Here is a 27148-nt window from a genome sequence, read left to right on the forward strand (position 1 = left end):
TTAGAGCATTTTCTGTGGGGACACACACACTCGAATATATAAAACCGATTTCTAAAAAACCGACTTCTACAAATTCAACCTAATTTCGTAGTCTAGACATACCCTTAGTCTAATAAGGTTCAGGATTTAGACTGCAAGCTTACTCTTACATTTTATTTTCTTTGGTAACTATGTCTGACCTCTTGTGCCTATGACTTATAATGACTTCAAATATTTCCTTCTGTAGTTAATAAATCTGTCTTATGTGTTTTACCTAAAACAGTGTGTGGTTTGGTTGAAGTGCCTGGGAAATCTCAGCTCAGTTTACAAAGGCCAGTGTGTGTCCTCACCACATTGAGGGAGGGACAGATTCGGTAATGAACTTACACTGGTCAGGCTTCTAACCAGGGCAAGACAATACAGTCCTGGGGTGCAAGCCTGGGGGCTTGGGAGATTTGCTGGTGCTTTTCTCTGTGTGATTTGTGAGTGTCTCAGGGAGCATTCATGCAATTTAGCTGGGTGTTGGGCTCCACATGCTATTGTACTGAGTGATAACAGCGCCTGGAGGGGTTTGCTGTTATCACTAGAAAACCCTTGTGAAAGACAGCCAAGGCTTGAGAGATAAGGGGGCATAATGGTACCCCAGTTCCAGATTGTACCCCAGGGATCCCATCACATCCTATACATTATACAGATAAAACATACAAAAACACTTTTAAAACGCTGAAATAGAAGTGACTGTAAAGACAAATCAGACCGTACAGATATGCCATATATCAAGCTGATAAAACATATCAAATAACTTACCACATGGGTGATTGTATGATAACATCTTGCCTAGTCTAACTAGTTAATGGGATCACACATGGTTTAGAATCCTTACCATGGCACAGATATTTCTGATGATAAACCTTTACCTCTGTATGTTAATAGTCCAACTGGACCACTGGTCTGTTGACCAAAGATCAAGTTTGCCAGAAGATGCTTACAAGTGGTAATAGCACTGCATTGCATCAGAGAGCTCATTTGCCTGCTCTTTTAAATGGTATCAGCTTCTTCTTCAGCATTGTCCTGCTAACAACTCCTTTCTCACCAAGGATGTTTCAGAAGATTTCCTAGGAACGCGCTGTCAGCTGGCCAGAGACAGATAATCAGGCACTGGCAACCATCTGGAGTTACAAGAAGAACCAGTCATAGACAAATGCTGGTAATTCAGGAAAACCCAGTGCACAACTGGACGTTCCAAACAGGGCATCATTCAGGCCAACAAACAGTCACTTGTTAATGTCCTCAAAGGTTAGGTGCAACAGGTGTTATCAACTCTCACAGTTTGTTGCCAGGATTTTGGCCATTGCTGCAGGCAGTCTCGGTGAGAGAGAGAGAGAAAGAGAAAGAAGTTCTTTGCTCATGTTGATTTTTCAGATCTACCAAGACGGAAGGGCCTCCTATTGGCTGCCTTCCTTACTTCCCTGGCTCCTGGAGAAGCACAGCTCCAGTGGCGCAATCGGTTAGCGCGCAGTACTTATACAGCAGTACAGAGCAGAGCAATGCCGAGGTTGTGAGTTCGAGCCCCACCTGGAGCACATAGTCTTTGGGGGAGGGATAGCTCAGTGGTTTGAGCATTGGCCTACTAAACCCAGGGTTGTGAGTTCAATCCTTGAGGGGGCCATTTGGGATCTGGGGCAAAAATTGGGGAATTGGTCCTGCCTTGAGCAGGGGGTTGGACTAGATGACCTCCTGAGGTCCCTTCCAACCCTGATATTCTATGATTCTATTATAGCTGCTGCCTTTGGCAGGCAGAGCTCTCTCCCCAAGACCCACAGAAGTTTCTGGGTAGGGGAAGGAGCAGCCAATACCATTGTCCCAAGAGGGGAGGAAGCTGAGAGAACCCAGCAGCTCAGGGAAGCTCGCTTCCTCCTCCCTTGTGGAAAAAAGGAAAAAAACAGAGGCAGGCAGCTCTTCTCTAGCTAGACAACTCCAGGCCTAGGAGTGAGGGGTGAAGAATTTCTGGAGGTGCCCCGCGTGCCACCTTAGGGCGAGGTGGGGAGGTTAAGAGCCTCCATAGCTACAGGAGGAGACAAGGTGCACAGAAACCAAGGGGCAGATCTGGGGCTGGGAGTGCAGAGAAATAATTGGAAATTTGGGGGTTGAAGCCCTCTACACTATCGGGCAGTATCTGAGGCAAGTTTATAATTTTATCTCAATTGCATCTTCTATCCAGAGCTCCTGCAGTGGCCTCCTTCCCACCCCCCAAAATAAGTTACTTTACTTACTGTATACTGAGAGATGACAACAGTAGGTGTCACCCTCCTCCAGCCCCACTCCCCACATACAGACAAGAGTCTGAAAGCTAACCAAGAATCACAATGGTTTTCTTTTAAAAAAAATCTCATTTTGGGGGGCATTTGAATCATGAGTTTTGAACTTTGGGGGTGGCAGTACTGGATAACAGCAAAAGGCCATGACAATGAATGAAGATCAAGGGCTGAAGAAAAAGCTTGTCCATTCTTTGAGGAACCAAACAGCATACCTAGGACTTGCTATTCAATATAGCCTGCCATGTTAAGGGACAAAGAGAGAGGGAATCTTCGTTGCACAACAGATGCCAGGAATGAGCAGTGAATCCAGGATCCCAGAATTTGGAAGAGACTGAAGATCTGGATTTGGCAGCAGGGCACTACCTATAGTTTTTTCCTCTATTGGGCCCTGAGGTCTCAGAATTCTTCCCCAAGCACCCATTTCTGTTCCATAATGACTATCTGGGCAAGGACATTGAACACTGCAGGTTTACAGCCAACAGCTTTTCTGCTCCAAGCAGATGGAGCAAAATGAAAATGGGTTTCTGCTGGTACTTGTCCTGGCAGAAAAATTGAGGGACGAATGATGTTCGAAACAAGGCATTGAGGATCACAGCCAGATGTTCCTTCCACAAAGCTCCAGGCTCAGAGGGAAATTGGGGAGAGAAGGGAAGGTGAGGCAAGGTTGGTACTGTATTTGAAATGAGAATTAAGGGTTTCCAATTAAGCTCACAGCCAAGTCACTTTGGAAAGGCTCCAAGCTTAAGAAAAGCTGCATATTCCAAAAGCAAACACCAATGGCCTAAGGCACTTTCATTACATAAAGCTGGAGGGTCGGGGGAAGTCTGTATCTGTAGCTTCACAGGAGTTTCGTCTTAAACTTGCCCATGAAGGTAGATTTACCTCAAATGAGTTGAGCCCTGTAAAGACTTAGTGGCTATGGACTATCTCTGCTGGCTACAGCTTCTGCTGTCTGCCTAAAAGAGAGCACTGCAAATGACAACCTTCTGCTGCAGAGCCATTTACTACGGTCCTACTGGCTGTGTGACAGGTTGGCACGCAACCTATGAGAGGCAACCACAATGAGAACATTGACACAGAACATGGATGCCACAAGTAGGTGACACAATAACACCTTAGAAGAGGAGCTGAAAAATTGATTCTGTTTAAGCAGAAAGCAAGAAGATTGCGCTTGACAACATTTGAGAGGAGTTGATTATTTTCCTGATCTAATGGATTTCTGGGGAGAGGCTCATATGCCAAGAAGAGTCTGGGATCAGCATATGAGGAATGCCTTTGATTTTCCAGTTTCTCACTGTAGTTAGTGTTACCACTTTTGACCTAAGTGGCTAGTCACAGTTTGGGGCCCTGCAGGTTGTTCCAGTTAGGAGGAGAAATCTATGATGGGTTCAGGTACCTTTAATGCAATCTTGTTCATGTAGAGAGAATGTAGAATGTTCTGTTTCCCTGAACACGGGAGGAGCTAAACAACAGGAGACCGTTTTCTTGCTCACAGACCCAAACCTGACAGTCCCATACTTCCGTTAGCCAGCAACTGGCCCAAAATCTCTCTCTCTATGCTTTTTGAGGACCACACACTAAGTACTTGTTCAGGGCACTCCTGATGCTTCCTTGCTGCCTTCTCTCTCAGCTCGTCTGTAGTTTCTTAGAAATCAGATGAGACCAGTGTCAGAGATACCTGCATTTAAGAAAAAAATTACAAAGCAAAAGGAAAAACAATGAAAAACCTTGTTGTACTTACCTATAATTTTCAGGCAAGTCCCTCAGTACAACTTTTACCTCCTTCCATGTTTCTGTACTTGTTTGCTCTTAAAAGTTAGGGCAATATAGCTACAGTGCTCAGAAGTGTGAAAAATTCATACCCCTGAGCACCGTAGTTAAGCTTATTTAACCCGCAGTATAAACACAGCTAGATTGATGGCAGAATTCTTCTGTCAACATAGTTTCTGCAGCTCAGAGAGGTAGATTAACTACACAGATAGAAAAACCCTTCTATCACTGTAGGAAGCATTTATACTATGGTGCTGCACCACAGTAGCACCTGTAACGTAAACATGCTTCATATAGGAGAGGATAGGAGAGGACAGGATTCATATATTTCCCTAATGACAGGTTTCAGAGTAACAGCCGTGTTAGTCTGTATTCGTAAAAAGAAAAGGAGTACTTGTGGCACCTTAGAGACTAACCAGTTTATTTGAGCATGAGCTTTCGTGAGCTACAGCTCACTTCATCGGATGCATAGCATATCGTGGAAACTGCAGAAGACATTATATACACACAGAGACCATGAAACAAAACTTCCTCCCACCTCACTCCCCCGCTGGCAACAGCTTATCTAAAGTGATCCTCAAGTAGAGCCATTTCCAGCACAAATCCAGGTTTTCTCACCCTCCCCCCCCCCCCCACACATACAAATTCACTCTCCTGCTGGCAACAGCCCATCCCCCTTTGAAACCCCTCTTTATAATGCGCATGATAATCAAGGTGGGTCACCTCCAGCACTAATCCAGGTTTTCTCCCCCCCCCCACCCCCCCCCCCTTTTTTCCAAAAACCACACACACAAACTCATTCTCCTGCTGTTGCCAGCAGGAGAATGAGTTTGTGTGTGTGGTTTTTGGAAAAAAAGGGGGGGGGTGTGGGGGGGGGGGTGAGAAAACCTGGATTAGTGCTGGAGGTGACCCACCTTGATTATCATGCGCATTATAAAGAGGGGTTTCAAAGGGGGATGGGCTGTTGCCAGCAGGAGAGTGAATTTGTATGTGTGTGTGGGGGGGGGGGGGGAAGGGTGAGAAAACCTGGATTTGTGCTGGAAATGGCTCTACTTGAGGATCACTTTAGATAAGCTGTTGCCAGCGGGGGAGTGAGGTGGGAGGAAGTTTTGTTTCATGGTCTCTGTGTGTATATAATGTCTTCTGCAGTTTCCACGATATGCTATGCATCTGATGAAGTGAGCTGTAGCTCACGAAAGCTCATGCTCAAATAAACTGGTTAGTCTCTAAGGTGCCACAAGTACTCCTTTTCTTTTTATATATTTCCCTGACTTCCTAGCTTGTTTTGCCCTAGGCTAGGACTACAACATTACTACATTTCCCAGCAATCTCACTCTCACGAATCTCAAAAAATAAGGTAGTCCCTAGCTGCTCTGAGACTGCCTTATCTATCTCGAGTTTCCCATATTTTTTTACATACAGGGTCAGAAGCACACATAAGGGATGGTTGGGGGAGGAAAAAAAGGAGAGGGAGTGGCCAGTGTTACTCTCAGAAATTGACTATTTTCTGAAAGTTTTTATCCAGATTGTAACATCCTTCGAGGAAGATGCATTGCTTTCCTTTTGTATTCAAGTTGCACCATAATTAACAGAATACTTCAAAATGGTTTCAGATAACATAGGTTTCAGAGTAACAGCCGTGTTAGTCTGTATTCGCAAAAAGAAAAGGAGTACTTGTGGCACCTTAGAGACTAACCAATTTATTTGAGCATGAGCTTTCGTGAGCTACAGCTCACTTCATCGGATGCATACTGTGGAAACTGCAGAAGACATTATATACACAGAGACCATGAAACAATACCTCCTCCCACCCCACTCTCCTGCTGGTAATAGCTTATCTAAAGTGATCATCAAGTTGGGCCATTTCCAGCACAAATCCAGGTTTTCTCACCCTCCCCCCCCCCCCCCACAAACTCACTCTCCTGGGGGGGCGGAGGGTGAGAAAACCTGGATTTGTGCTGGAAATGGCCCAACTTGATGATCACTTTAAATAAGCTATTACCAGCAGGAGAGTGGGGTGGGAGGAGGTATTGTTTCATGGTCTCTGTGTATATAATGTCTTCTGCAGTTTCCACAGTATGCATCCGATGAAGTGAGCTGTAGCTCACGAAAGCTCATGCTCAAATAAATTGGTTAGTCTCTAAGGTGCCACAAGTACTCCTTTTCTTTTTTCAGATAACATAGTTACATAGGCCAGTGCTAGACACTGTGGACAAGGCATCATTCTTGAAATATTTTTATCTCTAATGGTTTCCAATAAAAAAGTGGCTTTCAAAACAGTAATGCAGCCTTCTCAAATTGGTTGGCACTTTTAAAAATAGGTAGCAAGTTCACAAATACGTAGATTATAAAGCCAGCTCTGCACAACAGACTTTTATTGCTATAACTATGTTGCTCAGGGTGTGAAAAATCCACAGAACCTGTGTGACATAGTTATACTGACCTAACCCTTAATATAAACAACACTATGTTGATGGGAAAGCTTCTCCTGTGGGCATAGCTACTGCCTCTCAGGTAGGTGGATTAACTACATCAAGGGGAGAAGCGTTCCTGTTAGCATAGTAGCATCGTCAGTAAAGCGCTGCAGCTGTGCCACTGCAGCACTGTACATGAAGACAAGCCCCAAGACCAGAAGGAATCAGTGTGATCATCTAGTCTGACCTCCTGCATAACACACGCTAGAGAACATCCCTGAATTTATTCCTGTTTGACCTAGAAAAAGATCGAATCTTGATTTAAAAAACAGCCTGTTTTGGAGAATCCACCACGACTCTTGTTAAGTTTTTCCAATAATTAATTACCCTCACTGTTATAAATGTGTGCCTTATTTCAAGTCTGAATTTGTCACCTTCAGCTTCTAGCCACTGGATTTTGTTATACCTTTGTTTGCTAGATTGAAGAGCCCATTATCAAGTTTGCATTCCTCATGTAGGTACTTATAGACTGATCAAGTCACTTCTTTACCTTCTCTTTGTTAAGGTAAACTGATTGAGCTTCTGGAGTCTCTCACGATAAGACATGTTTGCTAATCCTTTACTCATTCTTGAAGCTCTTCTCTGAACTCTTTTCAATTTAGCTATTTCCTTCTTGGCTGACACCAGAAATGGACACAGACTTCCAGCAGACTGTCCAGGCACTGCTGTGACCTAGCTTCAAGCAAATGAATCCCTCAGCCTGGGCTCTTGCCGCCTTTGCTTCCCCTGTGCAGTGACCTATGGGGGGTAGAGTGACCAGACAGCAAGTGTGAAAAATTGGGACGGGGGTGGGGCGTAATAGGCACCTATATAAGATAAAGTCCCAAATATCGGGACTGTCCCTATAAAATCGGGATATCTGGTCACCCTAATGGGGGGATAGGGCATAGCTGCTGGAACTAGGGGTGCTGCCACAGCCCCTGGCTTGAAGTGGTTCCCATCATGCACAGGGTTTACAGTTTGGCTCGATGGCTCTCAGCACCCCCACTATGCAAACCGTACCCCTGGGGCAGGGCAATTCCCACCCACCCCACAGGTGGCGTTCACATGCTCCCTACACCCAACCCAGCAGAGTTGGTGAGGGGCTCCAGGGCTGCGACCACAGCGCAGTCACCCCTGGGCAGGGAGGGGCTGAGGTCTGGGTGCGCCGCCTGCCCAGGGCTGAGAGCGGCACCCAAACCCCGCTGAGAGTTCATGGGCAAATGTCCGGCACTACAACTCCCAGGAGGCAAAGCGAGTGTGTCCCGGATGCGCAGCCGCGACGGGGCCCGCTGTGGACTTGACTAGCGCGGCCATGTTTGTGCGGGGCGCGCTCCCACCTTCCCCGCTGCGGCGGCCATCTTTGTGCGGGGCGCTTTTCGCCCTCCGCTCCCGCGGCCTCTTTTTTTCCCCCCCATCCCTGAATACGCCGGCGGCCCTATGGAACGTGGAGGGGCGGGCTGGGGGCGCGCAGGCGCAGTGAGCGGGCGGCGACTGCCCGCCGGGCTGCACAATGGGGCCGCTGGTGGCGTGGGCGCTGCGGGCGGCTGCCGTGTCCCAGTTCGCCCTCAGCCCGGGCAGCAGCGCTGCAGGTGAGAGGCTGCGAGCGGAGCGGGGGGGGGGTGTCGCGTCCCTCCCAGCAGCACCAACCCCCCCCCCCCCCGGCATGTGTCTCCCGCCCCCAGAGCCCCGGGACGCGCCCTGCTGTGCCCGCTGCCGCCTCCCGCTTTCTGGCCCCCGTTGTGCGGCGTGCTCGTCCCCTCCCGGGCCGTGCCTCCCCTGCGTCCCCAGTGCTCGCCGCCTGCCCGGGGCTCGGGCTTCTCCTTCGCCGCTCCGGGCCCGGCGTCTCTGCCCGCGTCCCCTCCTGCCGGCGGGTCCCGCCTAGGTGCCGCCTGTGAGGCTGCCCCTTCCGTTTGGATCAGGCTCCGGCTGTGCCAGCCCCCTCCGTCTCCTCGCAGCCCGCCGTGAGCCCACCCACCCTGCTCAGCGCCCCGGCCCTGCCCCGCGCCCGCCCCTAGCACCGGGAACTTACTTCTGGGGGAACGTGCTGCAAACTCCTGCTGCTTGTAGCGTGTGTCCCTGGCTCGGGCCGTACAGATTAGCCCCCGTGGGACAGGTCTTGCCTGCCCTGAGATGGGGGTGTGGTTGGGTGAGGATAGGTTGGTGTATGCAGTGTGTACAGCACCGGCAGGCAGAGGGCTGCGAGAGGCTGCCGTGTCCCCAGGGTGCCACTTAGCTAGTCTCAAGATACGTTTTAGAACAGAGGCGCCCATGAGGCAGTGGAAGGGGTACCCCAAAGACAGCCTTGTTTCTGTACACTCACTATTAGTCAGGCTCCGCATCCCTAGTTTTCTTGCACCTCTCATACCTGCCTGGGCTTTTTCAGAGATCCTGTTAAGTACTTCCTGATCATGTAAAATCACAATCTTGTTGCTCTAAACCAAGTTGTCACAAAGGAAGAATTCAAACCAGGATTTCTAGAAACAGTTCTTTTGCTGGTGGAAAGAGGGGACTGGTTACCTGTGTTACTTAATTAGAATGTAACTGGCCTTTGGGACAGGGTCGTTTACTGTGTTATGCATGGCACCCATCGTGAATCTGTCTCTGGGTCTTTCTATAATACAAAAAAGTATTATGTTTAGAGCCTGTGCACAGCACCGGAAGTCTCCCAGAATACTTTTGCTAACTATATAGAAATCAGTCACTTCACCCACTGCTCATCTGAGGTGGATTGCGGCAGTTGTTCAGCAGCATGCAATAACACTAAAGGAGCGTTAAGGACAGGAAGTGAATGCTACTATATCCAAATGAAGCTACTCTCCACTCTGGGGTCTGATTTATTAGTATAAAGTAGTTTAACTCAAAGCCAGAGATTTTTCCAGGCTCACCACTTCATGATGCCTCTCCTGGACTCCTATTTCCTTCTTAAGAGTTTTGCTGCTGTCCTTTATTGCAAGTAGCTCCAACCAGCTGGTGTGAAGAGCTTCTTCTCTGACCCTGGGTTTACTCTGGATCTCCCCATAGGAGCCTCCTTGTACGTCTGTGTCTACTCTTTACTCTTATATCAGGCCTTAGCTCCCCAGACTTCTCTAAACAGGGTATGTCTGCCAGTCAACCCACTTTAGGCATCTCTGGAAAGACCTACCCTGACTCCTGATGTCTCATTCCTGAGAAAGCAGGTTCCCTCTTATATGAAGCCTCACTCCAGGCTACCATCCTGTGATGCCTGACCCCATGACGCAACCACCAGCCAAATCCATACCCATCACCTGGGAGGTGGAAAACTAGGCACAGGTCGGGATGAGCCTCACTCCCCTTAAAAGGCTAGTCCACCTTGTGGCAGAGGTATTTTACAGTTATAGAAGGAGGGTAGCCCAGCTAGTGCAGAGTGCTGCTTCTTGAGATGGCTCTGTGCCTGTTTACCAGTTGCTTAGAAGTAGTACTAGTAACGTACAGCACCTACATCGCACATGTCCCTTTATCTAGATGTTTGGTTGAGAAAGGACAACGCCTTGACAACAATCCAAGATTTGGTCTCTGGTACCTAGAAGAGTAAGGGGCAGATGTTACTGAGCTTTCTCTCTGCCCCCTCTCAGAAGAGGGTAAAAATCAAAGGAGAGCCAATTCATAGATTCCAAGGCCAGAAGGGACCATTGTGATCATCTAGTCTGACCTCCTGTACAGCACAGGCTATAGAACTTCCCCAAAATAATTCCTAGAGCAGATCTTTTAGAACAACATCCAATCCTGATTTAAAAATTGTCAGTGATGGAGAATCCACCATGACCCTTGGTAAATTGTTCCAGTGGTTATTTTCTCTCACCCTTAAAAACTGATGTCTTTTTTCCAGTCTGAATTTGTCTGTCTTCAATTTCTAGCCATTGGATCATGTTATAACTAGGTAGCATGTGCAAGTAAAAATTCTTTCCTTTAAGCCACAGGTTCAAATCCAGCTCTCTCTAGCAGTGACCAGAGTCATTGCTACCTAATGCCTGTTCAGTGAGTTATGTTAATTGAGTCTGTTCTTTCAGTCTGGATTGAGGAATCCACATTAAAAGAACCACTGTCACCTCTGGCACCCGCTTGCTGACAGTTTCAATGGAGAAGTCACGGACTGAATAAACATGGACATTCAACTTCCTCTCACACCTACAGGCAGCACCACCATATAATGTGTTAGACACATGGATAAGAGTAGTACAGAAGTGGGCTGTGGAGTTTGACACACACCATTGCTGTCATCAGACCAGCTGGCTTTCATGGACTGGAAGGCCCATTCGTCTCCTGGTAGCTGCTGTGATAATATAATGGATGTATTATATTAAGTCTTTTTCTTCTTTCTTTCTTCCTTCCAGGTGCAAAATGGAAACATTTCATCGACCAGACTGACAGAGCAATGGAGGGCTACAGACCATGTATAAGGGAGAACTGCAGCTGCTACCAAAGGTGAGGGCATGCTTTCCTGGTTGCTTGGGGGGCCCTCTGGCACTAGAAGGAAAATACTCTTGCCATGCATGGATAGGTGGGGTGTAGCTGTGAAATGGCTGAGAGCTAAGCTATCAGACCTTCAACCAAGGAGGGAAAACTAGTTTTAAAGGAAACACTATTGATATCCTTCCCAAAAAATTAGGTTTCAGAGTAGCAGCCATGTTAGTCTGTATCCGCAAAAAGAAAAGGAGTACTTGTGGCACATTTAAATTTGTTAGTCTCTAAGGTGCCACAAGTACTTCTTTTCTTTTTCCAAAAAATTAGTTGGTGGTTCATGCTGTTTCCTAGAGGAGGGATGTCCACACACAAAAGCTACCCTCCTAATTGTTCTCCTTGCTGGCAGCATCAGCAGTAAAGCAGGTGACTAACTGGACCATAGTCTACTCTAAACTCTCCGTTTGCCCTCCGGCAGATAGCCCCTCCAGAGCAGGATTGCATCACTGGCTTCCTGTGCTTTAACAATCTTGTGGAAAAGGGATTTAGTCTCTGCCCACGTTTATCTGAAACTTCAAAATAGCACCACGTGTTTAAATGAAGACAGCGGTGGGAAGAGCAGGAAGAGTCAAAATGTGCAGCCTACATTGTGGAGTACTTGGAAGACAAGAAAGCCATTAGAGTAAAGTTAGGAAACGTGAGAACTGGGAATGTAATATCTTCCCTAATGTGTCTAATGAAAGGTGGTGTCTCTTCTTTCTCAGTATTAGGGAGCAGGACTTGGCTCCCTTTCAGGGAGGCATCTCCAAGGAGCTGCTGTCAGATGTGGTTAGCCGGAAGCTTGGGACACACTACCAGATCATCAAGAACAAGTTATATCGTGAGCATGACTGCATGTTCCCTGCTAGGTGAGAGCAATGCAGAAAATCTCATCCATTCCACAGGAAAATAAAAAATTACTTCAGAACCAGCCATGTGACCACTTACTGAGTGGAAGAGTGTTTGACAGGACTGCATCCCACTGTGTGAGGGAAGATCTTGATGAAGCAGGCACTGGACTGAAATCTCCACGCTGCAATTATTTGGACCAGGGGTTAGAAGAGGTTAGAGTCCCAGAGAAGGCTGGCTTAAATTTTTGTGGGGAGCAAGGTTGGCTGAAGGGGATATTTTTCATTGTTGCCTGGATCAAGGTTGGGTTGAGGGTCAGAGAGGGCTAGTGACTGTACCCAAGCTACCTTTATAGTGTGGGAGGATAATTTAGTGCTCTTTTGTTCAATGGAGTGAGAGGATCCAGAGGAAAGATTCTCATCCATTTCCCCTGATAGACTCGTACCCTCTATCATAGTGGCGTTCCTTTAGTGGAAAGAGTTGGATGCAGATTCCTTCACGGTCCATCAGTGCTGCTCTCAATTAACCAGGAGGGTTCACTGCAAAGCAGGATGGGTGAAAATCTTGGTTAAAAAAAATTCATAAATGTATTTTTTGTTTTAAATCATGGTTTTTTTAAAAATTGTCCAAGAGAAAAGTTTTTAATGGGAATAGTTTTAGCTTCTGAGACTGCAAACTTCTATGCATGTGCTTAACTTCAAGCATGTGAGTAATGAAAGTCAGTGGGACTATTTGTGTGACTAAAGTTTCTAAAGTTCTGTGCCCAAGTTTTTGCAGGCGAAGAGCCTCCATTTTCTATATTCTGAGGTTTTCTTTCTGTGTAGCAATTTTGTACAATTTTAAAATCTCCTAGCAGCAACAACATTTTTTTAAAACCCAGCATTTATTATCTAGTTCATTGTACATATTAATATAAAGTTGCCATTGCATAAATTTTCAGATTAGTTTTACAGAATCTCAACATGATTGAAATGTTTTAAAAAATAAAATGCTTATGATTTAAATCAGTTAATTACATTCTTAATTTAAATCACTTCACACTGCTACAGAGTGACCTGAAATGCTTGCTCTTGGCCCTTGCCAACCTAGAAAGCAACAGATGAGAGGTCCTTCCCTGCTTATGTGCTTGAGAGTAAAGGATTTGACCGAGGAATTGAACTGCAGTGTCTTCTGCTAGTGCACAGCCTACTGACGGAATCTTTCCACTTGGGGAGAAACCACTTTAACAGAGTTATCTTTTTCTCTTCTGATCTGTTGCATTATGTTTGTGGCTTCCTCAGTCACTCATTAGGTGAAGAACTCTTCTGCGATGGATGCGAATGCTAAATAAGGGCTATACCATTACATTTCCTATGGTTGGGTTAGGTCAGTCCGTGGATGGGAGATTCTAGTAAACACCCAGGTTCTTTAGCAAGTGGTATTGATGATTTGGTTGGTGCCATGCCACTTTTGAGTCACCATAGAGCCAACTCCAGCCTGATGTCTTGCTTGAAATGTACTCTTTCAAATGAGACATAAAACTAAGATTTTGACCACTTATCATAAACAATCCCAGGGCAGTTTTTTCTGCCAGAGTAGGAATGTTTACCTTGCGTGATTATAATTACATTCTGCCTCTCTAGATTTCCCAGGCAGTTTCATTTGGATGCGGTAGTCTTGATTTCCTGTCCTAAGCAGCTGAGTAGTGGTGTGCGCTCTGAAACCGTTATTATGTTGCCTCCCTGAATTTCAATGGTGGGTGGAGTGATTGCTGTGTCTATTGTCTACAGATTGTATGTTTTGTTGAGTGGTTCTGGGGATTTTGGATGAAAGATACTATGTAAATGTTTATTATTAAGGCCCTACTTAACCTGCGATATTGCGGAAATTGCAAATTCTATAGTAGTAGGCTTCCACCACAGTTTTGACAGTCGGAGCTACACCGTATGTGGGGCTGACAGCGGAAGCCCCTGCTCTCAGCCCCAGGTGGCTGACAGTGGAAAATTGCAGAAAAATAATTTTACTTTTCTGCAATTTTCCATGGCTTGTCCACAACTCAGCTGCAATTTTTTGGCACTGTCTTTGTTTCTAACTAGCCCCAAACCTGGCCATCTCATACTTCAGCATTTGTGTCCTCCAGCTTCGTTCTCCCTTTTAGCTTTTCTTTTCTTTTCTTCTTCAGCTCTGCCCCTTCAGAACAATAACTGGTGGGGGAAGCGAAGGCCTGGTGACACTAAGCCTTTTGCTCATGGCTTTTGGTTGTTTGTCAATTCTCTGCAGATGTAATGGGGTTGAACATTTCATTCTGGAGATCATCGGCCGCCTCCCAGACATGGAGATGGTGATCAATGTGCGAGATTACCCCCAGGTCCCCAAGTGGATGAAGCCAGTCATTCCAGTATTCTCTTTCAGCAAGGTGAGAGACTGCAGGCACCTTTGTGGTAGTGGGGGACACTGTGACCTGCATTTCATCCTCTAGTTCATTGCAGCCACAAGAGTAAGAAGCTACACATTCCTTTCCTAATGGGACATAGGAATTTTTAAGGGAGTTGAGGGTTCTACCACAATGTATTTTCTTTTTCCAATGCACAAAGGCTCTGAGTCAAAATTACCCTTTTCTTTCAGATACAGAACCCAGAGTTGTTTGCTCTTCATATTTATAGACTTTCTCCTTCTAGCTCTCCAGTGCAAAGAATTAGAAATTTGTTGAAGGGAATGACTCCCAAACAAGCTCATGCTCTAGATAAGTGTCTCATCTGTCCAACAGTGGGGTGATGCATACCACCACTGGATTTAGTGCCATTATCCCTGTGGTTCATTATTCTCTTTAGATCTTTGATAAAGTTATAGTTTGATTTTAAGATCACTGTTAAGGGAGCGGGCTTGTGGCCTCACTAAAAACTCAGTTGCTTTGAGTTAATTTGCATATTATAATCCTCTTGGTTAATGGTCCAGAAAAGTAATGGTAGCTTTTTCTCATAGCTAAAGGGTGACACCAGTGAACTGTAGCCTCAGGATTACATCACGACTGTGAAAAATTATGGGAGTTTATTGAAGTTCCTTCTTTATTTCAAGCGGAATGTGGCCAATGGAACCAACTGTTCAGATACCAGTTGGGGGTGCAGTACAAATGCGTCTACAGAGCCACTGGGGAAGTGCTGATAGACTGTTGGATGCTCAATTCCGATAAGGGCCATTTGACCAGTGAAGTTAAGTGGCATCACTTAAGGGATTATGTCCTTATGGTGACTTGTAGGCACAGGCACCAACTTTCCTTGGCGCCAGTGGGTGCTTGTGCCCCGGCCCCATCCCGACTCCGCCCCCTCCCTGTCCCTATTGGACTCCTCCCCAAATCCCCGGCCCCGCCTCTTCCCCGAGCACACCGTTTTCCTCCTCCTTCTCCTCCCCCCTCCCTCCCAGCGCTTGCTGCGCAAAACAGCTGTTATGCGGCGCAAGTGGTGGGAGGGAGGAGAAGCAGGACGCGGCGGTGCGCTCAGGAGAGGAGGCGGAGGTGAGTTGGGGCGAAGGGGCAGGGCAGGGAGCTGCCAATGGGTGCAGAGCACCCACCAATTTTTCCCCCTGGGTGCTCTAGCCCCGGAGCACCCACGGAATTGGTGTCTATGCGTAGGATGATCCCTAGGATGTCTGAAGTGAATTAAAGAGAAGTCATGAGCAGCCTAGATGGCAAAGTGTTGCAGGAAATGATCATAACAGTCCTGCCTATTTTATGAACAATAAATAACATTTGTAGCTATACATAATACGTATCTTTTTAAAAAGGTAATCAAAGCCATGCTTCAGGGTATTCACTGATCATGCTGGTGGTCAGAAAGAATATTTTTTTCTCCATGTAGAGCATTGCACAATTAATCTGGTGCATTATGGGTTTTTCTTCCCCTTCCTCTGTAGCATCTGGTATTAGACATGGCCAGAGGCAGGATACTGGGTTTGATTGTCCAGCAAATCACATAGCACCTCTTTCCCCTTCACATACATATACACACACAAAACCAGCCTCTTTATTTGTTGGGCATGTGGCCTCCCAGTACTACAGGGACAGTATTGCTACGTTGCCAGTAGGATGGGCTGTAGGTGAGGGCAATACACTGAGAAACAGAATCTAAGCTTGGTTCTGCTCCCTTGGATAAACCTGCAATCCATGCTCCGCATCTGTGAGGGCATTTGATTGAAACATTTCCCCCAAGTAAAATGTTACAGATTGTTGGAAACCAGAAGAAGGTCAGGCAAGTCACAAGAATGGCTTGTTTAATACCAGCTGGGTAGGAAGCTTATGTTCAGGCTAGTCGCAAGGAATCATCCTTGTCATGTGTACTGGCTAGATACCTTTGTGTGTTTATTTTGTTTTCTTAAACAAAACTCAGCTGCTCCTCTTCTTAACAGTGAGCGTGAAACTTGGTTAAATGCATGGCCACGTGTGTACCTGCTGATTTTCTTGTTTTTAAGACTTCTGAGTACCATGATATCATGTATCCTGCCTGGACGTTTTGGGAAGGGGGACCAGCTGTTTGGCCAATTTACCCCACAGGTCTTGGGCGCTGGGACTTAATGAGAGAGGACCTCCGAAGGTATGTTTCAGGAGAGAGGAGTTTTTTACATAGAAAAGAAACAGCTCAGCATAACTATGCAAGAGAACCTCCTGGCATTGATGCAACATGGTGACAATAACTTCTAAGCCTCTTCGGTCTATTTTCCTGAAGCCAAATCACCTTGTGCTCAGAGGGCTGTTTTTTACACAGGAAAAGAGACAGGACTTCTCTAAGGCAGTAGCTCTCAACCTTTCCAGATTACTGTACCCCTTCAGAAGTCTGATTTGTCTTGAGTACCCCCAAGCTTCTCCTCACTTAAAAACTGTTTGCTTACAAATTGTTTAATTTCTTATTTTTACAATATAATTATAAAATAAATCAATTGGAATATAAATATTGTACTTACATTTCAGTGTACAGTATATAGAGCAGTATAAACAAATCTGTATGAAATTTTAGTTTGCACTGACTTCGCTAATGCTTTTTATGTAGCCTGTTGTAAAACTAGGAAAATATCTAGATGAGTTGATGTACCCCCTGAAAGACCTCTGTATACCCCCAGGAGTACATGTACCCCTAGTTGAGAACCACTGATCTAAGGGTATGTCTGAACTGCAATTAAAAACCCATGGCTGGCCTGTGCTAGCTGACTCGGGCTTGTGGGACTTGGGTTGTAGGGCTGTTTAATTGTAGTGTAGACATCCAGGCTTGCAGTTTAATTGCAATGTAGACATCCCTGTGAGCTTCCCAGCACTCGGGCTGCAACCTGAGCCAGAATGTGTACACTGCAGTTAAACAGCCCCACAGCGCCAGCCCCATGAGCCTGAGTCAGCTGGCATGGGCCAGCTGTGGGTGTGTGATTGTAGTGTAGACATACCCTAGGGGACCAGTCACTGACTAGTAAGACAGGAGAAGTTTGTGAGAGAGTATTTTTCAAGTGGCCATAATATTCTTTTGTCAGTCTAAGGGTTGGTCTCCCTCAGAGAGCAGCTGTTAGGTCTGGTCTACGCTACAGAGTTAGGTCAACGTAAGGCAGCTTACATCGACCTAACTCTGTAAGCATCCACACTAAAATGTCAGTCCCACCGTTGTAACTCGCCCACTACACCGACTTAACTGCACCTCTGCAAGAGGTGTAATGCTTAGGTCGATGTAGTCAGGTCGACACAGTGTCAGTGTAGACACTGTGTTGCTTACATCAACTGTTGCTGCCTTTCAGAAGCTATCCCACAATGCCCCACACTGGCAGTTAAATTGGTGTAAGCGCTCCTGGAGAGGACACGTACCACTGACACAAGGAGCGCAATGTGGATCTGGAAAAGTGATTCAAATGCTGCAGTGGTTGTATGTAGACATAACCTAGATCAATTTAATTTTGTAGTGTACGTGAAGCAAATATAGGGGAAGGTGAGCAAATATAGGAATGCTATGGGAAGCAAAGCATTTTGAAGCAAAGATCTGCTAGCAACAGACCCCAAGGTTAAATGTTTTCCTGCTTGAATTCCTAAGGCAATAATTGAGGCCCAAAATACAGGTTTAAAAAAAATTGTGGAGGAGCATTAAAAAAAAAAATCATTCTTTCTCGAGCACAGAACTACACCAGGCACCTTAATGGTATGATTTCTTAAAAATAACTCTCCACTTAAAAAATGTACAATCCGATCCATGCAGGCAGATCCTCCGACCCATATGGAGCTCCAGTGACTTCACTGGGCCTCCATGCACGTGCAAAGGTCTACCTGCACAGAGCTGATGGCAGGAGTGGGACCTATGTTTTAGGCAAGACACAAGTGAGAGCAACAAACAGTGGGGAAAGGATTGGGGAAGAAAGGACAAGGGTTACAAAAACTAATCCTGTGGGATAACAATTCTGACATGCATGTGTTTTGGTGGATGTGTGAACGTACACATGAGAGACGCACGATATTTAAACTTTCTTTTTATTTTGTTTTTCTAATGGTTCAATTATTTAAATTTAAAGTGAAAGTTGTTTGTGCAAACATTAGCCTGCAAAGTTAGGCACTTAACAGTGTTTTGCATGTACAAGAGAAGTAGAAAGTGAAAATGCCTGGAAACTGCCCGTTTGATATGCATGATCTGTGCTCAGTGAAATGCAAAAAAAGTGAAGCAGCAGCATAAGTAGTGAAATGTGAACTGGAGTTTTAAAATGATTTAAGTTTCAATAATTCACAGTGTTACTGATAACACAGGAAAGAGTTTGTTTTTGTGTGTATAGATTGATATCTTGACAGTGTCCCTATAACATCTTGGCTAGAGAGCTACCATCTGTGGGGAAGGCCTATTTTGTTGGACTTAGCTGAGATGTTTTTCTGCTCTAATGAAAGAATTGGTTCCCATCAAACCTCAAGAATAATGAAATGTGACTATACTGCAGAAACTGATGACACTTTTTCCTGCTTGTGTTAAATTATTTATTACCCCATATTAAAAAATGTTTTTAGATCTGCAGAAAAATGGCCGTGGAAGAAAAAAATCTCCAAAGGATATTTTCGAGGATCCAGGTGAGTGCATTTTCCAACTCTAGGATATTCTGGCAATATAGGCTGCCAACAGGTGCCAGTTTAATGAAGTACAAAATAAGGCTGAGGAAAATATGCACTAGCTTTTTATTTCTGGGGATCTTTAAGTACTACTTGACACAGCAGTTGCCATTTAAAAAGCAGTATGTGCAGTGCTGCAACATTTCCTGTGCTAAATGTAAGCGATATTGCAAAGACCATGCCAAAGGGAAATATTTGCTGTGCAGCACTAATGCTTTGTTCCACCCTCACCCCACCACGTAACCTTGGCTATTTCTGTCCACTTCGTGAAGAAAAGTACCTGACAGAGTTTGGTCCAATCACTAGTTTGTTTCAGTCAGCAACAAAGCACAATAAGTTTGGCTTGAGGAGCAGTGGTGGAGCTGCATGGGGGTGCATTTAGGGGTAGGTCAGCACTGCAGCTGGAAGCGACTTGCCCTAGCATGCTAAAAAATAGCAGTGGTGGACATTGTGGCACTAGTGGAGGCTTGGGCTAGCCACCCAAGCTCAGACCCACCCTACTCCCTGGATCCAAGCTCAGGTGGCGAGTGTGAGCCTCAGCCATTGCCGCAGCATCCACACAGCTACTTATTAGTGTGCTGGCACAAACCCCGCTAGCCTGCATCCGTCGACCTGGGCTGGGAGGCTTGCTTCCAGCTGCAGTGCCTTACGGTGTCAGCCGTCTGGACTTGGGAAATTTTCTCTCTCTAAGTACTAACCAAAAAATGTAACCAAAATATGTTTCTAAAAAGCAAATAGCGTGCACCCCCTTGTACAACATCCTCTCGGCTCATGTGCTAAGCATTAGCTGCCATTTGCAACTAATTTAGTGTAATAAGATATACATATAACAATAGCGGTGATGGGTGTGCTATGAAGAGTTCAGCTGTTTTAGTTCTTAATTAATAAATGGTTTGAATAGGGACTCTTTGTTCTGTATTTCGCTTCCCTTGCAATGGGAACTTCAGCTACTTTGATATGCATTGGGAGGTTTGTCTGGTATCCTCATAGCTCCTTTTTGGGCATCTATATGCTTTATTTTGTAATTCTCTGCAGCAGTGCACTTCAGGGAATCATCAGGTATCCTTACAGCAATGATACCTGGATGCGGGGGAGTAAGGAAGAAGACTATTTTTTTCCTATTTATAGGTTGTGCATTTAAGGAAACAGACTTTTAAAATGTGCGACTATCAATAGTGTATTCAGGAGGCAAAGAGACTGAAGATTTCATTCAGGTCACACCCATGTAAATTTTTCTCCTAACAAAGGGCCTAATCCTAAAAGATGCTAATCATCTCTTAACTTCATGATTTAGATATAAATTGAGAGTAATCAGCACCTCTCAGGATGAGGCGCGAAGAGAATATAGCTCTTTTGCTGGTTTGTTCTGAATAATATCTGAAGAATATACCACTTAAAACTAAATGGGATACGGAAATATCACTTAGTTATTCCATTGCATGAACCCCTTTCTCCCAGTTATGTCCTCCTAGAGATATTGTGAGCAGCATTTAGCAATATTGCCTTCAGGCCACACAAGAACCAGTCTGATAGAGACCAGGAGGTATTTATGTCTTGAATCCCATTGTTAGTTGGCTGTCATGCAGACATGCAGCTTTGGAGACCTGCAGAATGGCACTGACTGATTTGAATGTTGTTTCTGTTGCAGAACAAGCCCTGAGAGGGATCCCCTCATTCTTCTGTCTCGAGAGAACCCAGAACTCGTTGATGCTGAGTACACTAAAAACCAGGCCTGGAAATCTGAAAAAGTAACCACTAACGAGCCAACCGCATAAGCAGCTTAGGAAGCAATAGTTTAAAAAGGGCAATTTCAAGTGTTTTATGTAAATGTTGCTTCTTACGAGACTGGTGATAATAATGGTGGGGGTGGGGGAGGCTGTGTCACTAGTTAAGCCATTTCTAAGTCAGGCATTCAAATTATTGCCATCTGATGGCTGTATCTGTCTAATATAGGTACCGGTACTTGCATGGCCCCATCACTGCAGTCTCTGAGGAGCTCACAAGTATTTAAAAATAAGTAGCAAGCCCCTCCTACGCCCCCCCCACCCCCCGGATAAGTAACTCGAGGAGTTTCTTTTTGTGTGTGTGTGAGTGAGAGAGAGAGAAAAGAGGTTCTTAAGGGAAAGTGGCATCACAGAGATGAGTTTTCCATGTAGAGCTGAATTGTGTGAGAGCCAGGGTCATTCCTGTCTCTTTCAGGTGTGACTCCCATAGTGTAACACAAGTCCTATGAAGTTCTGTTTCCAGCACTTATGAACCTTCCCCTGGTGGTCGATAGTTTCATTGTTGGGGTGGATCGAAGTTGTTGTGGGAGCTCAGAGTCAAAGAGGGGGAGAGGCTCTCACAGGTAGTAATGGTCAATCCAACAGAGGGCTTTAAATAGCAGGGAAAGGACCTTGAAGTGAATTCTGCATGCACTCCGTACTGAATATAGAGAGTGGAGCGCTGGAGGGATGTGGTCAGGGTGACCTGTGATGCTGTGGTGTTTTATCCCAGTTAGAGCTTTCCCAGGGTGGGTGGCTTCAGTCCTAGAGTTGCAATAACCAAGCCAGGAGGTTATGAATTCATGGATTGCTGTAGCCCAGTCTGTGTTTCATGGACTAGCGCACAATCTTCTTTTTATCTTTTGCCCTTGCGGTTATTTGAGCATCTAGTAGCCTTAACCTGTCCAAATGAACCCCAAAGCTAGAGACTGACTGAACAAACTGAGGGCAGATGCCCTCAATAATGGGGGAAGCAAATTCTTTGAAGTGCTTCCCTCTTCTACCAGCATTAGCTCATTCTTCCCTGGGTTTGGCTTTAGCCAACTGTCCTTTTTCCAGGTGCTGCTTTTGGCTAGGCATTGAGAAATCTGGGAGACTGTGCTGCTCACATTTGATATAGAGTTGGGTGCTGTCATCTGGAAATGGCTGGCACTTCAGCCCAGGTTGCCTGACCTGCTCCCCCAAAGGCTTCATATATGTGCTGAACAATAGTTGGGAGAGGGGAATAGAGCCTCGTGGGACTCCACACATGAGGGCTGTGGAGGAACTGTTGCCCATAACAACCTTCTGCGGTTCAGAGAAGAGAAATCTGACCTGCTAAGGGTATTTTGCCCCTGCAGCTTCTAGGAAGCTGGACTGAGGTATTTCATTATCAGTGAGGAAAATTCTTGTCAGTTTGCAAAGACAGTCACTTAGATTCAGACTGTGGTAGCAGAGCAGGCTCTTTAGGGGACGGTTTAAGCCATTGTTGTTCACTGAGGTTATAGACCTGTGGGAGAAGCAACCAGAGACAGTAGCAAAGATTATTTTGGCCTCCGTGATTGAGGGTTTGTGTCTGCTGCCAGTCTGCTGAGGATGAGGGTCTGGGTGTCAGTGACCAACATAGCTTTGTGCTATCTGCATCTGCTCAGGAGGTTGCAACCCTTCCTCTGTGATGGGGGAAGCTCTCACTGCGGCCGACTGTTAACTCTTCTGTGGACAAGTTGGAGGCTTTTTGACAGTTCCTGGCATTAACCAACAACGCTTTCCCCCAGCACTATTAAGTTAAAAGTTCCAGTGCACACAGAGATGAGGAAGATGAATTGCTAAAGCCTAACCCTCTTTATAGTCATTAAGTAAGAGACTTGTTCTTAGAATGTTTGTAACGTACGGAGACTATATCTTAGGTAAAGACGAGAGAGTCCCCCAAAGATGCTAATGCAGTTAGAAGCCAGATTGGGTGGGTTTTCCCATGAGCAGGGAGACTTTTGAAACTTCAGCCTTATTTATGGTTTGTTGAAAAAGAAGCCTCATACAAAATGTGATCAGAAAATAAACTGTATTGAATTAATTTTTTAAGTCTTTTTCTTGAAGGACACTCTCGGGAAGCCACCTGCGAAGGAAATTCCTCTGGTCGATCACTGCAAATACAAGTGAGGTTTTGTTCAATAAATATGTTCAGGAGCTGCTGAAATCTTGTCTGATTGTTAGTGTTGCTAGGCTTGTTTGTTTTAATGCATTATTTTCTTTTTAAGGCCCCAATCCTGGAACTGAATCCATGGAGGCAGTCAGATCTCTGCACCTACATGGAGTCAGTTGAAGGTTTGGGAGAGCTTAGTTTGGCCTCTTTAAATGCCAGTGTCAGGAGACTACCATGTCTGGAATGTAAAGGAGAACTGAAGGGCTCTGTGGAAACTAACTACAAAAGCCTCCCTTAAACCAAAATGTTTAAAATTAAGCGTGTCCTTTTTACTTCCCTACCAAACCTTGAGTTCAGGGTTCTCTACAGTTGTTTATATCGCTAACCACCATGGCATAAGAAATGCAGCTCTTGGTCTGGTATGGGACTCAGTGATGCTATAAAATGTAAACAGGGAAATAAGGAACCTGAAATCTGACCTTGGCAGGTGAAGTGTCTCTGTTCTCACTTTCTCACTAGTTCTTACATCAGAGGCAGGGGGGACAGCATATGCAGGCTTGTTAGCCAGAGCCTAGTCTCTCCACACACATTTTTCATTTGAGGTGAGGGCACTTAGCATTTCAGATTTTAAAAAGCAGTCAAAGTTTCAAAAAAGTGATTTAAAAAAATCCTGAGTTAGTGGATGGGGAATACCAATACAAAATCAAATGTCTTTGCTTCTCTTTTTACAGATACCTGTTTAATTTCCGGGGGGTAGCAGCCAGTTTCCGCTTCAAACACCTCTTCTTGTGTGGCTCATTAGTCTTTCATGTAGGGGAAGAGTGGCTGGAGTTCTTCTACCCACAGCTGAAGCCTTGGGTACATTACATCCCAGTCAAACCAGACCTCTCTGATGTCAGGTAGGAGACTACAGGTGATTGTTTGGAATGACTCAATGATCCCAAGTGTGTTATGCAGATTATTTCATGCAGTGGGCTGTATGCTACCCATGCTATGAAATGTATGATCAGGCTTGGGTTATACTGACAAATACCCACGCTCTGTCTCGTATTCAGTGCACCAAAGGTAGAAAGAACATCATGTGACATTTGCTGATCCCGTAGAGAGAGGGGATGTATACATGTCATTCTCCTTTCTTTGTAAAAGAAACAAAATTCTCAGTGCATATTAGTCATACAGGAAATAGTTTAGAGCCATAGACATGTAGAGGGAGAATATATTATTAGGCTCATTAGAGAGACCCAATAAATGTTGACATTATTCTAATGTAAGTTTGATTATTGAAGGTATTTTTGATTATGCCTTACCTTTTTAGTAATAATATCTGTTCTGAGATCTGGGCCAGATCTGGTGTGTCCGATGTTCAGCACACCTTGAACCAAAAGGTTAGAAGTGAAAATTTAGACAAGCCCTCAGCATTTCTGACTTACAAAGTAAAAAAGAGAGCAGTCATCTTAGTCGTTAATGGTTCCAAATGTTCGTCAGCTGCCAGAATTCAGGACTTCTCCCCCAAGACTGGTATGAAAGTAGCAGCACCAATCACATGTTTGGCTTTAGAATCCTCAAATCTAGTTCTGCCACAACACACTAGCTGGGTGTGTGGTATTCTGCACTGAGCCAATACTTAGTTGCAATTTTTCTTTTTCCTTTTAGGGAGCTGTTGCAGTTTGTGAAGGAAAATGATGATGTAGCACAAGAAATTTCAGAGAGGTAAATTGTGTATTCTTTCTGACTGTCAAACACCCGTCCTCCAATACTCTTTGTACCGTACAGCATTCAAAAGAGAGACCTGTCAAGGACAGCCTGGTGATAACAGCGCACAATGTCTCTATCTTCAGCAGTTAAAGCAGGGAGAGTGGCGAGCTCAGGGTACTTATACCAGGACAACAGAACTCTTCACCTCTAGGCCTCTTGTTCAAATCTGATCCATGTCAGTAGTCCCCCAAAGAGGTACTAACTTTTGTTCATGGTACGAAGTGAGTTAGCCCCAGTGAACAAATGTCCATTTCACAGAAATGCTGCCACCTCCACTGGGAGTAAATGTCAAACAGGGCTGATTGGTGGGGCAATGTAGGGGAAGCTTGCAGTGCCACTCCCTAGGCTGTACCTGTCTTGTGAATAATTAGTTATCAGAGCTGCTAGTGGTAATGAAAGGTGTCACATTAACATTAATAATAAACAGTATATTTCACTGTACATCCAAATTCTCATATTTCCCCATTTAAAAACAAATCTGGGAAAATTGATATAAAAAAGCTAAATCCAAGGATTTTCATTTTACAAGAACAAAGTTTGACTTTGGGCTGTCACTTTATTTTTGTTTGCCTCTAGGGGGCACCAGTTCATCATGGACCACTTGCAGATGAAGGATGTCTCTTGTTACTGGGAGACTTTGCTGACTGAATACTCTAAAGCCCTGACTTACGAAGTTAAGAGGAGGAAAAACTATGAAGAGGTGGTCTCCAAACACTTGAAAACAGAACTTTAAAACCAGTGTGGTTCTCTTTCCAGTTCAAGGCTTGGGACTGGTGGTCACTGAAAATCCAAAGACTTGTGTATCTTCTGTTACTCTTCGTCCCTTAGATTTATTATCTCATACTCTAAAGCAGTGGTTCTCAACCGGGGTCCGCGGACTATGTCTAAAGGGTCCATGAAAGACCTAGACTGAAAACTGACTGAACAGAATGCAACTGTATGTACAGACAATATATTTCCAAAGGGGTCCACACCTCCATTCGAAATTTCCAAAGGGGTCTGCGAATGAAAAAAGGTTGAAAACCACTGCTGTAAAGCTACAGCAAGCAGCATTATTGTTACTTTAAAACAGTTCCTGTACAATGAGACTGAATCACACTAGCTAGACCCAAAACTTTTGGAGAACATATATAATCAATGAGGCAGTTGAGTCTAGTGCTTAGAGCAGGGAACTGTCAATCAAGACTCCTGGGTTCTGTTACCACCCCAATCTCTAACTCACTATGAGCCTGATCCAAAGTCCATTGCCATAATTGGGAGTCGTCAGTGGGCTTTGGATCATGCCCCAGGCCCTATGTGACCTATTTAAACCCTCTTTGCCTCCCTCCATGTAGGTATACTCCTATTGGGGGCAAATTGGCAATGTTATTGTGATTGTGTGATGGCAGTTTGGGTACAGGTGTTTCCTGTCAGCAGCCGTGGTTGGGGTTTTAGGTTACCTTTATGGGTAGCTTAGGGTTGTTTTTTTAAGTCTGTAAAGCACCCAGATGTTAACACCATGTTGGACACTAAAAAATACCTTTGAACAGCAAAACTACCTACTTCAGAGGGGTTTTGATGATGAATGAATGTTTTTAAAGTGCTCTGTGATCCTGAGATGAGAGGTGCAATCATAATGTACAATGTTCTCTGCCTGTGCAACCCAAAGGGGCACGCCTCCTGTCCCTTGCATTTGCCCTAAATAATCTCAAGGCCTTGCCTAACCACCTGTCTTTTGACCAAGGATAGCTGGATGTAGGTTTTAGTCTGTGCATTCCTTTGGACGCTTTTACCTTATGTTTTAAAAATTGGGTGTCTTCTCCATGTAAACTGTGAACTGTCCGTCTCTGTGAGTTGAGACTCTTGTCTTCTAGACCATGTGGCTGTGTTAACAGTACCAGCTTGCCTGATTTTCAGCACATTGGCTTTGAATATGAAAGGTTGGATGTCACTGGAGCACTTCTTTTTGCAGCCTTTCAACATGGCTCCTTAGTTGTGTGGTGGGCTCACTGCAGAATGAAGTAAAGTGCTAAGACTGTCTGAAAGCACAACAGCGTAAGCATCTGCTTGGAGTCTCACTCTTTTGAGGTTCTTGCATCTTATGTAAGTACTGCAACTCGGCTGGCCATGTTCTACGTAGATAACTGGTGGGGTGGGGAGAGGGAACAGAGGGGATATGGAGGCAACTACTTACCCCCTACTCCTCCTTTGTCAACTGAATCAGAGGAATAGAAAAAGCCATGACCTGATTTTTCTGACTTCTGGCAGATTGGGGTGCTGCAGAGTTCTCACACACAAACACACCCCAACATCAGGCCCCAGTACAAAGCAAGAAGGACTAGACATGACAGGCAAACATCAATTTCTAGTGCAGAGCGCCAATTACAGGACCACTGGCTGGGCTGACCCAGCATGTAAAAGAGTTAAATTAGGAAATGAATAACTTGGAGTCAGAACTGTGTAATATTGGAAGACTTTTTAATAAAAGCTTGAATGACAGGTTTTAATGAGGAGATGGAATTATCTGAAATGATACAACAGATTTATCTACTGTATCTTTAAACCCTTTTTGTTTTTAATGAAGTGCTTTTGGATTAAAAACAAAAAATCAACAA

General features: G+C 45.0%; 1 protein-coding gene, 1 long non-coding RNA gene and 1 other non-coding gene across 5 annotated transcripts; 2 read left to right on the forward strand and 1 right to left on the reverse strand.

Moving 5' to 3' along the window:
- Window positions 1-8654, reverse strand: LOC114019703. The gene is made up of 3 exons (XR_005226441.2): window positions 8553-8654; window positions 7032-7279; window positions 1-3975 (listed from the first exon to the last, which is right to left on the reverse strand). It is a non-coding gene; the product is annotated as an uncharacterized LOC114019703 (long non-coding RNA).
- Window positions 1469-1562, forward strand: TRNAI-UAU. Its single transcript has 2 exons — window positions 1469-1506; window positions 1527-1562. It is a non-coding gene; the product is annotated as a tRNA-Ile (tRNA).
- POGLUT1 (protein O-glucosyltransferase 1) lies at window positions 7885-27148 on the forward strand. Of its 3 annotated transcripts, none has more exons than XM_037906370.2 (11): window positions 7885-8112; window positions 10876-10966; window positions 11707-11850; window positions 14090-14225; window positions 16274-16395; window positions 18819-18878; window positions 20566-20665; window positions 22754-22812; window positions 23531-23698; window positions 24453-24509; window positions 25131-27148. In XM_037906370.2, the coding sequence occupies exons 1-11, from the start codon at window positions 8034-8036 to the stop codon at window positions 25285-25287; spliced, it is 1173 nt and encodes a 390-aa protein (XP_037762298.1). In that variant the 5' UTR covers window positions 7885-8033; the 3' UTR covers window positions 25288-27148. The 3 variants fall into 3 exon arrangements, 2 of the variants coding, with proteins under 2 accessions (XP_037762298.1, XP_043394356.1); XR_005226438.2 differs by having other exon boundaries at window positions 7902-8112; window positions 23531-23712; window positions 25131-25254; XM_043538421.1 differs by lacking the exon at window positions 11707-11850 and having other exon boundaries at window positions 7909-8112.

This window comes from Chelonia mydas, chromosome 1 (assembly GCF_015237465.2).
Source record: "Chelonia mydas isolate rCheMyd1 chromosome 1, rCheMyd1.pri.v2, whole genome shotgun sequence".
NCBI classification, from domain to species: Eukaryota; Metazoa; Chordata; order Testudines; family Cheloniidae; genus Chelonia; species Chelonia mydas.

Bases quoted from the DNA above. Each gene is read 5' to 3' on its own strand.
- POGLUT1 (XM_037906370.2), top strand. From the start codon at position 8,034: ATGGGGCCGCTGGTGGCGTGGGCGCTGCGGGCGGCTGCCGTGTCCCAG. The intron at 10,967-11,706 runs GTGAGGGCATGC...CTTCTTTCTCAG, and splicing joins AACTGCAGCTGCTACCAAAG to TATTAGGGAGCAGGACTTGG. The intron at 11,851-14,089 runs GTGAGAGCAATG...AATTCTCTGCAG, and splicing joins GACTGCATGTTCCCTGCTAG to ATGTAATGGGGTTGAACATT.